The sequence below is a fragment of the Drosophila guanche genome, unplaced genomic scaffold (genome assembly GCF_900245975.1).
Source record: "Drosophila guanche unplaced genomic scaffold, DGUA_6, whole genome shotgun sequence".
Lineage (NCBI taxonomy): Eukaryota > Metazoa > Arthropoda > Insecta > Diptera > Drosophilidae > Drosophila > Drosophila guanche.
The window spans coordinates 682733-692389 of record NW_022995745.1 but is presented as its reverse complement, the minus strand read 5'-3'; the positions used below and the strand labels follow the sequence as shown (position 1 = coordinate 692389).

At 49.2% G+C, this 9657-nt stretch overlaps 2 protein-coding genes across 2 annotated transcripts; both read left to right on the top strand.

Moving 5' to 3' along the window:
• The first annotated feature begins 1097 nt into the window (after window positions 1–1097).
• LOC117581456 (putative inositol monophosphatase 3) lies at window positions 1098–2781 on the top strand. Its single transcript, XM_034268668.1, has 2 exons — window positions 1098–2000; window positions 2074–2781. Exons 1-2 carry the CDS (start codon window positions 1466–1468, stop codon window positions 2613–2615), a joined length of 1077 nt encoding a protein of 358 aa, XP_034124559.1. The 5' UTR covers window positions 1098–1465; the 3' UTR covers window positions 2616–2781.
• Window positions 2782–3289: 508 nt separating this feature from the next.
• LOC117581453 (amyloid protein-binding protein 2) lies at window positions 3290–8057 on the top strand. Its single transcript, XM_034268666.1, has 7 exons — window positions 3290–4168; window positions 5066–5733; window positions 5800–6024; window positions 6106–6207; window positions 6276–6952; window positions 7021–7178; window positions 7243–8057. The coding sequence occupies exons 1-7, from the start codon at window positions 3977–3979 to the stop codon at window positions 7351–7353; spliced, it is 2133 nt and encodes a 710-aa protein (XP_034124557.1). The 5' UTR covers window positions 3290–3976; the 3' UTR covers window positions 7354–8057.
• The last annotated feature ends 1600 nt before the right edge of the window (window positions 8058–9657 follow it).

The following is a 9657-nucleotide window of genomic DNA, read 5'->3' as shown; positions in this document are numbered from 1 at the left end:
GTAACTTGTGCGCGACAACATATCTTTTCGATTCCATACGAATATCATCCCGGATTATTCTAGCGGCCCCTTGCTTTCGATCTGAGTACTAGGCTTAAACGGTCACCCTGGTACCATATGACCAACAGAAATATACCCTAATATACCAGAAAACATATGAAATATACCATTATATACCAATATAAAATAAATACAATTTTGAAACAGGAAAGCTCATTTTTGCGTGTCGTGATTAACCCATTTTCCGCTTCACATGATGACAGGTAAGTGCGATAAAATGTATCCATCAAATTTATCGCCAGCCTTTTTAGCGGGGGTTTTCAAAGAAACTAAACCAAAGGAAAATAGGGAATACAAAATAAATAAAAACTTTGATCTCAATTGTGTATCTTCATTTTATTGTTCTGCAATAAGCCAATCTCGAACCCGGAAAACTGCTTGAATCTTGCATACTGCTTGAACGGCCTGACAACTGCTTGAACCCGAAAACTTTCTTCCGTGTGAGCAATTTTTTTTTTTAATTTAAAATTTATATAAGCCATGATTTTTTCTGTGTCTAGGACTAGGACTTTTTCATTCGCAAAATTCAGTGAATTCAGCATTGAGCGTTCTGATTTTTGATTCTTGTTAAAAGTTCTTTTTTTTTTTGCAAAAGGTTTGTCCTGTAAATTATTAGCTAGCAATTGATTTTTTTATTCAAAATTGGGATCATCTTTGGTGTGTAGAAAATATTATTAAAATTAAACAAATAATAACGGACTTTACTTTATTTGCTTTAGTCATTTTAAACGGAAGTGGGTGAAAACTGTTTCAAAATAGGCGCCGGCAGTCATCGACTGCTTCGACACCACCACCAGCGAGCATCATTTATCGGTCCACTGTCGATAGCGCAGGTTTGACGAAGTTGCATTTTTGCTGAAGTGCTTGCTGTGGCTGCAGCAGCAGCAACGTTGAATGACCTGCATATATTTGTCTCGCTCACACTACTCGTTTTTGGCATACCGCTAAATACAAGTATCGATATGGCACTCAGCGCTATCGATAGGCGCCTGACAGCTGTTGGTTATTGTTTATTGCCGTTTCCATATCTCTTTTTGGGGCACTTTTTTTTGGTTCTGTTTTGTTTGTCTTGCCCCCTGACGAAGAGTGTGTGGTGTGTGGGGTGTACGAAAACGCGAGACGTGGACGTGTTGGAGCTGCTCATCTCTGCCGCTGGCGGCAGAACGCGGCACATTTCTCTGCTTCTTCACTTTGGCCAGGTGGAAATTTGTTGTTGGCTTAGCTGCTGGGCGAGTCGCAAGTAGGCAAACAAAAGAGAAACAAACACAGATACAGCATACAGCATACGGCATACAGCATACAGATACAGCCAGAGAGATACAGCATCATAGATATTGGTGATCTGGCAGTGGCTTAGTCGCTGGTCCGCCGCCCCGCTGCTCTCACCTCTTCCCGCCCGCTACCGATGAGCTTCACCAGCAGCGAGATGAACGGACGCTCAATACGCATCAATCGTGTGCCGGCCACCATTTGCGCCATCCTACTGACCATTGTGCTGGTCTACTTCCTAAACTTCCACCAGGAGGAGCGGCCCGCGATCTACGGCAAGCTGCGCAGCGACAATCCCAATCGGGTGAACCTGCGCAAGATGCTGATCGCCGCCATTCAGGCGTCGCAGCGCGGCGGTCTCGAGGTGCTCGACGTGGCCCGCTCCCGGCAGCTGAAGGAGCGCAGCAAGGGCCAGACGGACGAGGGCGTCAACGATCCGTTCACGGATGCCGACGGCCGCTCCCACTGTGTCATGAAGCAGGGACTGCAGCGCATTTTTCCACGTGTTCGCATCTACTCGGAGGAGGACAAGGAGCACTGCAAGGAGTCGCACAGCTACGATCTGGATCCCACGGTGCTGCACGAGACGGCCCAGGTGCCGGATGTGTCGGTCAATGCGCAGGATGTCACCGTGTGGGTGGATCCTCTAGATGCCACCAAGGAGTTTACAGGTAAAGCGGGCAGCTGGCAGGGAATCTCTTCCCCTAATCATATCTCTCTCTCTCTGTCTGTTTGATCTTGCAGAGGAACTCTACGAGTATGTCACGACCATGGTGTGCGTGGCTGTGGCCGGTCGTCCTGTCATCGGTGTCATTCACAGTCCCTTCAACGGGCAGACGGCCTGGGCCTGGGTGGGCAACTCCATGTCGGAGTATCTAGCGGGACTGCATCCGGCGCACGCCGAGGAGCATGACTCGCCGCCGATTATCACCGTTTCGCGCTCGCACACCGCCGGCGCGAAGGATCTGGCCCGCGGCATATTTGGGGAGCAAGTGAATCTGCTGACGGCCGCCGGCGCTGGCTACAAGGTGCTCCAGGTGGTGGCCAACAATGCCACCGCCTATCTGCACACCTCCAAGATCAAGAAGTGGGACATTTGTGCGGGCGATGCCATACTGCACGCCCTCGGCGGCACCATGACCACACTCAACGACCAACTGATCCACTATGGCCCGAACGAGTCGCCGGTGAACACGGAGGGGCTGCTGGCCACCCTGGAGAAGCACGACGAGTACATGGATCAGCTGGCCAAGTATCGCACAGCGCACAATGGCAAGCTAACGTAGTAGCCCTCCTGCTGCTGCTCTTATGTGATCCCCCTGAGCTCCCGCACCACTCAAGCACCCACCAGTTCCATTTCTCAAGGGTCGTAGCCATCGGCCATCGAATCTGTTCAGTGTTTAGGCAGCCAAACAGCATAGCATACGAGAATATATAGTTCTAAGTTCTAAATAAATAAAAACCTGTTTTTTTTTGCCAAATTACCATCTCAGGGGTCGTGAACCCCGCTTCAAACTGCCTCACCAAAAGGTTGTTTTGCAATTCGAGCATTTTAGGCATCTTTTGAATTAAGCGCGCACAGGGCTGCACTCGACTGCAATCGATGGCACTTACAGTTCATTCTTACTTTTTTTTGCACTGCTTGTGCGCGTCAGCTATCGTCAAATTCAAATAAAAAGTTGTAAAATATAAGGTCATAAGGTATACAATTCAATAAAAAGGAGAATTTGTAGTGAGGCAAATTGGCTCTTCAATCGGATTAAATTATTGTTTCAGTGTTAAAAGTCTTTGCAAGCTAGTAATATCAAATGGAACATCAAAATCGTGGAATACGATTCAAGACTATGGCATATTGACGGTATATTTTCCAAATGAGAAGGTATATTTTGGTATATTTCCGAGGGTCTGCTGTCAGTATATTCCTCAGTCACAGTGCCCTTATCGAATACTAAACAAGTAAAAAAAAATAGTGATTTGGCTGCGTCAGTTTTTTTACGTTTCACGGCCAGAAAAACAGCAAAATATTCCAGATTGGCCCGCAGTACACGTGAAAGAGCAAGCTAGATGCCTTCGAATTTGTGTAAGTAAGCCCCAAGCCAGCAAAAGCCATAAAAAGCCATCAAAAGCCAGCCAGAGCCAGCCTCTGCAGTTGGCAACAAAGGGGCACTTCACAACTCTCAGCAACCAGCAGGCAGAAGAAACGCGTCGACTGCGACGGCGATGTTGATGACAGCCGCGGCATAAGCAGCAGCAGCAGCAGCAGCAGCAGCACCAGCCACTGTTTTGAAAGAAAGGAAAATCAGAGAACGTCTTGAAAGAAAGTGAATTGAAGTGAACGAAGCAGCAGCCCGGAGCACCCACAGAGAGATTGCCACACTGCGCACGGCTTTCCCTTTCCCCTGCCTGCTACCAATCGGTTATTGTTTTGTTTGCTGTCTGGCCCTGGGCACGTGCGTTGTGTGACCCTTAACACCCCCCTCCCAAGTGTGCGTGTGATCCAATTGAATACTTGTTGCCGAGTGCACCCGACTGCCACCCCGACCCGTGAGACGTGAGCGCCACCCAGACCCAGCCTCTAACTGCAGCCCCAGCCCTAGCCAGGTATCGAAAGCTGCAGAGAATAGAGCATCAACGTCGTCCCATCGCAATGGCCAACAACAATCAAGTCATGAATCTCATACCGTCGGCGCCCGCCAACTACACCAGCCCCAAGCTGCTCTACAATCTGGCCCTGGACGCATCGATATGCAGTTTGGACGGGAACACGGTGCCAGCATTGGATCGGATTAGCCGCTTGGCGGAGCTGCCGCGCAATTTGCTTATCGATGTCTACGAAATGGTAAGTGGAAAGCTCAGCAGCTGTTGCATGCAACATGCAGATAGGCAGGCAGGCCAAACTCGTCTCACGATCGTTATCGTTCGGCGTGGGGTTACAGCACCCACACACCTCATCTTGCTTATCTGGGTATTTCGCCACTGGACACCACTGTTTTCGCATCTCAGCGATTACCAGACGTGTGTAAATATCATTTGCATGCCCATCTGTGTGCCCCGCCCCGCTCGCCTATGGGCTTGTCTTTCCGCTATTCGGGTCGTCGGTAACGTAGTCGCTGGCCAAAATTTCGATTTGTTTTGTTTTGATTTTCGCTTGATGTAATTGACAACGGTAAAATGTTTATGAGACTTACAGTTGGATATCACACACAGACACATAGACACACACACACACACACACACACACACATGCGCACAGATAAAAGAAAACAGCTGTGCAAAGGCCCGTTAACTCGCGGATTTGCACTCTGGCATAAGAATTATATGTATCTATGTAGCTGCACTGTCTGTCTGGCCACTTGTTGAGTTTCCAGTCCAAGTAAATTTCTTTTGAATGGAATGGATGTCGCCAAAAGGGGGGAAGTGCGGTGCACACACGAAGCGAAGATCTTGTCATAATAAGCTTGCAATTAAAGCATAAATTATAAACAGAAGCTGCGCGACAAGGCGGCTAAAAATAGCTGCCCACAATCAGCCAGGGAGCAGCCAGAGAGCAGGCACGGGCGTTGGGATTGTCCTGCTGATGATGCCCGAGCAGACCTTGCCGCCGCACAGCTGTTGTGCCGAAGAGCCATTGAACTTGCTGATAATTCCATTGTCTAAGCGCACTTCCATTGTCCACAGATTGTCCAGAGATTTGTCTTGTTTTGTTTTGAGTTAATTCAAATTCTTTTCTTTATAGATGTCGCAGCAGGAGTCGCTGCAGGATACACTGCTGGAGGAGCTGTCACGCCTGGAGGTATTCGCGCGGCTTGTGCGCCACTTGCCAGCACGCGGCCAACTGCTCAGCATTGTGGCCGCCCTAATGGCCAACAGAAAGATGCTTTCGAGCCGGCTCAGCGAGGCCTATGTGGGGCGCTACAGCACACAAAATGCACGGGCCGAGGATGCGGATGGGGAAGAGGCAGGCGGACAGGAGCGGGTAGAAGGAGGTGCCGAGGAGCTGCAGCTGGAACAGGACAAGGCCAAGCAGCTGCTGCAGCAGGAGTACAGCTGCCAGCTGCCGTTGCCGTTGCCGCTGCCGTTGCCGGACGAGGACAGCCCCAGTGCCAGTGCCAGTGCCCGATCCAGCCAACCGATTTGCCCCAACCATGAGCTTGAACTCAGTGTGATTACCACTGACATGGATCAGCTGGGAGCTGCAGCTGCAGCTGCAATTGATGACGACCTGGAGGAACTGAGCGGGGAGGAGCTGCAGGGCATTGATCTGGGCCTGCGTCTCGGCTCGTTCCTCTCCGAGGCCGGCTGGATGCAGGAGAGCATCTCCGTGCTGGTGTGCCTCAACGAAAGACTGAAGCGTCTGCCGCGACACAAGTACTGGCTAGTCCTGCGCCTCGACTGCCTGCAGCGGTAAGCAGCAACGAACGCGCGCAATCCATACTCAATGTCTGAACATTTATTGATTGCTTCCTGCAGCCTGCTCTATGCGGAGTCGGCACACTGTAACTTCAATCTGGCCCAGCGCACCTACAACGAACTGATGGAGCTCAAGTGCTCGGTGAGTGACCGTGTGCCCTCGGATCTGGTGGCCATGACCTACACACAGATATCGGCCATGTTCTTTGCCCGCAACGAGTACAACAACAGTCACATGTGGAGCCTGCATGCCATGCGTCGCCTCAAGCACTCGGCCAAGCCGCGGTAAGTGTCTTTGCCTCTGTGTCTCTCTCTCTCTCTCTCCCTCTGATTTATGAATCTTTAATCCATTTTTTCTCTCCACAGCATTGCCATCGATGTGCTGCGGCAGGCGGCCAAGGCCTGTGTGGTTAAGCGAGACTTTGCCCGGGCCAATCTGTTGATCTGTCAGGCTGTGCGACGCGCTCGGTAAGCTCTACAGCTCAGCCTCTGGCTGTCTATTCCTCTCCCGCTCATGCGTCGTCTCACTCTCACAGGGAACACTTTGGACGCAATCATCAAAAGTACGGGGACACCCTGCTGGACTATGGCTTCTTCCTGCTGAATGTGGACTCGGTGTTTCAGTCGGTGAACGTGTACAAGGAGGCGCTGGGCGTGCGTCGCGGCATCTTTGGCAACATGAACTTCCATGTGGCCATTGCACACGAGGATCTGTCGTATGCGTATTACGTGCACGAGTACAGCACTGGGGACTTCAAATGCGCCCAGGATCATGTGGATAAGGCGGTGGGCATTATGAAGAAATTGGTGCCCAGCAATCACTTGATGCTGGCATCGGCGAAGCGTGTGAAGGCTTTGCTGCTGGAGGAGATTGCACTGGACAAGATAGCCGACGGCATAGACGAGGAGGACCTGCTGCTGCAGTCCGAGGAGCTGCATAACTTTGCACTGCTCCTCTCGCTCCAGGTATTCGGCGAGGTGAACGTGCAGACGGCCAAGCATTATGGCAATCTGGGGCGACTCTATCAGACAATGAATCGCTTCGAGGAGGCCGAGCGTATGCACCAGAAGGCCATCAAGATCAAAACAGATCTGCTGGGGCCCTTCGACTACGAGGTGGGCCTCTCCATTGGCCACCTGGCCTCGCTCTACAACTACCAAATGAAAAAGTACCGCGAGGCGGAAAAGCTCTACCTGCGCAGCATCGATATAAGTAATTATAATTACTTTAATGCTCCTCTAAACTCGTTTTCTCAATTTCTGTATCGTTGCATCGTGCAGGTCTGCGTCTTTTTGGTCTCTCATATTCCGGCCTGGAGTACGATTACCTGGGCCTGTGTCATGTCTACGAGACGCTGCATGACTTTGAGAAGTATCTGCAATATGCGCACACCCTGGAGAACTGGCAGATGCTGCGCGGCCAGAACATAACCCAGAATGTAGGTTCTTCTGCCATGATTGATGCGAGTTCGAGTGGTTTCAATTCTGTTTTATTTCTTGCAGAAGTTCAGCTACCCCGCCATCGAGCTGGACTACTCCATCGATGAGGTCAAGAACAAATTCTTTGACACATGCGAGAGCAGCACCAGCGCCCAGGCAACGGAGGCGAACTAGGCCAGGGCGGGAGTCTAGATCCCTCTGCTCTATACACGTTTTTTTTTTGGTTTTTTGTAAATAGTATGTCCGGTGTGTGTCCTGCCTGGACGCACGGACGCAGATTAGTTTTCTTTATTATTTTGTTTGTCATTTCCATCGAATAAGTCTAAGTCCGAAGTGTAGTTAAATATTTACTAAGCCAGCCAGCCAGCCAGCCAGCCAGCAGTAGGTATCGTATCCATTAGCCTCTATTCATTACTAAGAACCATTGAATACGTCCAGTACACACCCGCGCCCCCAACCTACCCCTCCTCATAGGCTAAGTTTTGATTGCAAGTTACAATGAGACAGAAAGAGTATTGCTAGTTCGCTGATATCATAGTCTTTGATATCGTTCCTTCACAAATAATTATTCAGTTGATTTTTGTTTTTGTTCGTTGTTTGTGTGTGTGCGCAAATTGTTTGTAGAAAACTTCACTGGCACGAGACAGTTGTCGGCTCAGCGTTCTAAGAAAGTTATTAATTTGTTTGTTTTTTTGCTTTTGGCTTTATAAGTAGCAAATTAGACATGTGATTGAGGTGATAAGCCGTTAATATTTCCCCATGGACAAAACAAAAACATTGAAACATTTTTGCAGCTAAATTTGAAGTTTGATTTTTGAGGTTTCCCCCAAGTACATGTTAGGCATAGGCGAAAAGTGAAACAAAGTGTTGTAAAAGGCAAAAAAATATGTATAATTCGAAGCACAAACACTATGATTGATATTTCATAACGGTAATAGTTGATGCAGCAACTAAGCCGTAGGCACGCACACACACACACACACACACCCACCCACCCACATGCAAATTATTTACCCTTCAACGTGTATGCGTGGAAATGCCTTGGAAGAGGAGCAGAAAGTCACCAGTGAACATCTAGAAAACGTATGACTTAAGTTCATTCAAAATGTACGCCTGTATGTGTATGTTGCAAGCAATTTTTTGGCATTACTTAGCTGTTGCTTAAGAGCAAAATCGTAAATCTCAAAATAAATACAAAAAAAAAAAGAATTACAATTTTTTGTTCGGTTTTCTGGTTGACGAAGTTGCAATCTATTCTATTTGTGCCCGCCCATTGTTGACCTTGTTGCAGATGTGTTTACATTCTGGCCTGGCCATGACTTAGATTCAGACTCAGAGCGCAAATTCTGTTCGATGCCTGAAAGCGCCCGTAGCCGGATCCCGTTAATGTAACTCTTGAAGCTGCCGCTTTTTTGGTGTTATTTTTAGAGAAATTGTGTGGGAATGAAGCGCGCGCACACACGTGGAAAGTGTCTTGCAAAACATCCAATAACCCTTTGATCGTCGTCTGTCTGGGTGCCCTTGTGTGTGTGCGAGTGCATGTGTGTGTTTGCTTGCGGCTGGTAAAACCTCGTTTTAATTGCTTACCCCACTGTCACTTTTCTTCGGGTACGCGCGCTGTGCTTGCAGCGACATTTTAAAAGTTGTTTGGGTTTGTTTTCACTTCGCCACTTCACCGTCAACAATTAATGGCCTCCCCCTCCCCTTGCGACAAGTCATTTTGATGGGAAACTTCATCGCGATGATCAGCATTTGGCGCAGCGCAGCGCAGCGCAGAGAGACGCGCGCGTCGTTACCGTAAATGGGTCAGCTTCTCGCCTACTCTCTCACACACAATGCACTCAGGTAGACGCTTTTGCGCGTGTGTGCATGAGCGCGTGTGCAAAGCTGCCAAAACTTGCAGTTACATTTCCCTTCTCCAGCAGAGGTTAGCATGCCCGCGGCTACCTGCTCACGCGCGCACTCTCTCAGTCTGCATCGGATGCACATGTGCATGTGTGCATGTGCGAGCGCTTTATGTAAACAAGACACCACCTGAGTTGTGTCTGGCTGCTCCCACTGCCTCCTCTTCGTCAATTATATTTGCATTGTTCTTGGAATTGAAATGCTTGATGTCGAAGTGTTTGCATCGGTGAAATGCATTTCGGAATGCCATCGGTTTTTCCTCAAACAAAAACCGTCGCTAGAAAGCGTATCGTGTATGAGCCGTGCTTCAGTTTCATTTTTTGTTTCGCTGTTGTCTCGCAGCTTTTGCTTTTGACACATTTTCGTTGCCGCCGACGCTCTGTCGTTTCGCTGTTGTTGTTTTTGGAGCCCAACCACTCGTCGTTGTAGTTGTCGAAGTCGCGCCCAAGGTATACATAATGTGAGGTAGGCACTGAGAGTACCGCAAGCGCGAGCTCTGCGCCGACAAGCAGTGAACAGCGAAGTTTATACCTTTGATTGAATATACCTTGGCTGGGCCGTCTGGCTTGGCTT

Bases quoted from the DNA above. Each gene is read 5' to 3' on its own strand.
- LOC117581456 (XM_034268668.1), top strand. From the start codon at position 1,466: ATGAGCTTCACCAGCAGCGAGATGAACGGACGCTCAATACGCATCAAT. The intron at 2,001-2,073 runs GTAAAGCGGGCA...TTGATCTTGCAG, and splicing joins TGCCACCAAGGAGTTTACAG to AGGAACTCTACGAGTATGTC.
- LOC117581453 (XM_034268666.1), top strand. From the start codon at position 3,977: ATGGCCAACAACAATCAAGTCATGAATCTCATACCGTCGGCGCCCGCC. The intron at 5,734-5,799 runs GTAAGCAGCAAC...TGCTTCCTGCAG, and splicing joins CGCCTCGACTGCCTGCAGCG to CCTGCTCTATGCGGAGTCGG. The intron at 6,025-6,105 runs GTAAGTGTCTTT...TTCTCTCCACAG, and splicing joins AAGCACTCGGCCAAGCCGCG to CATTGCCATCGATGTGCTGC.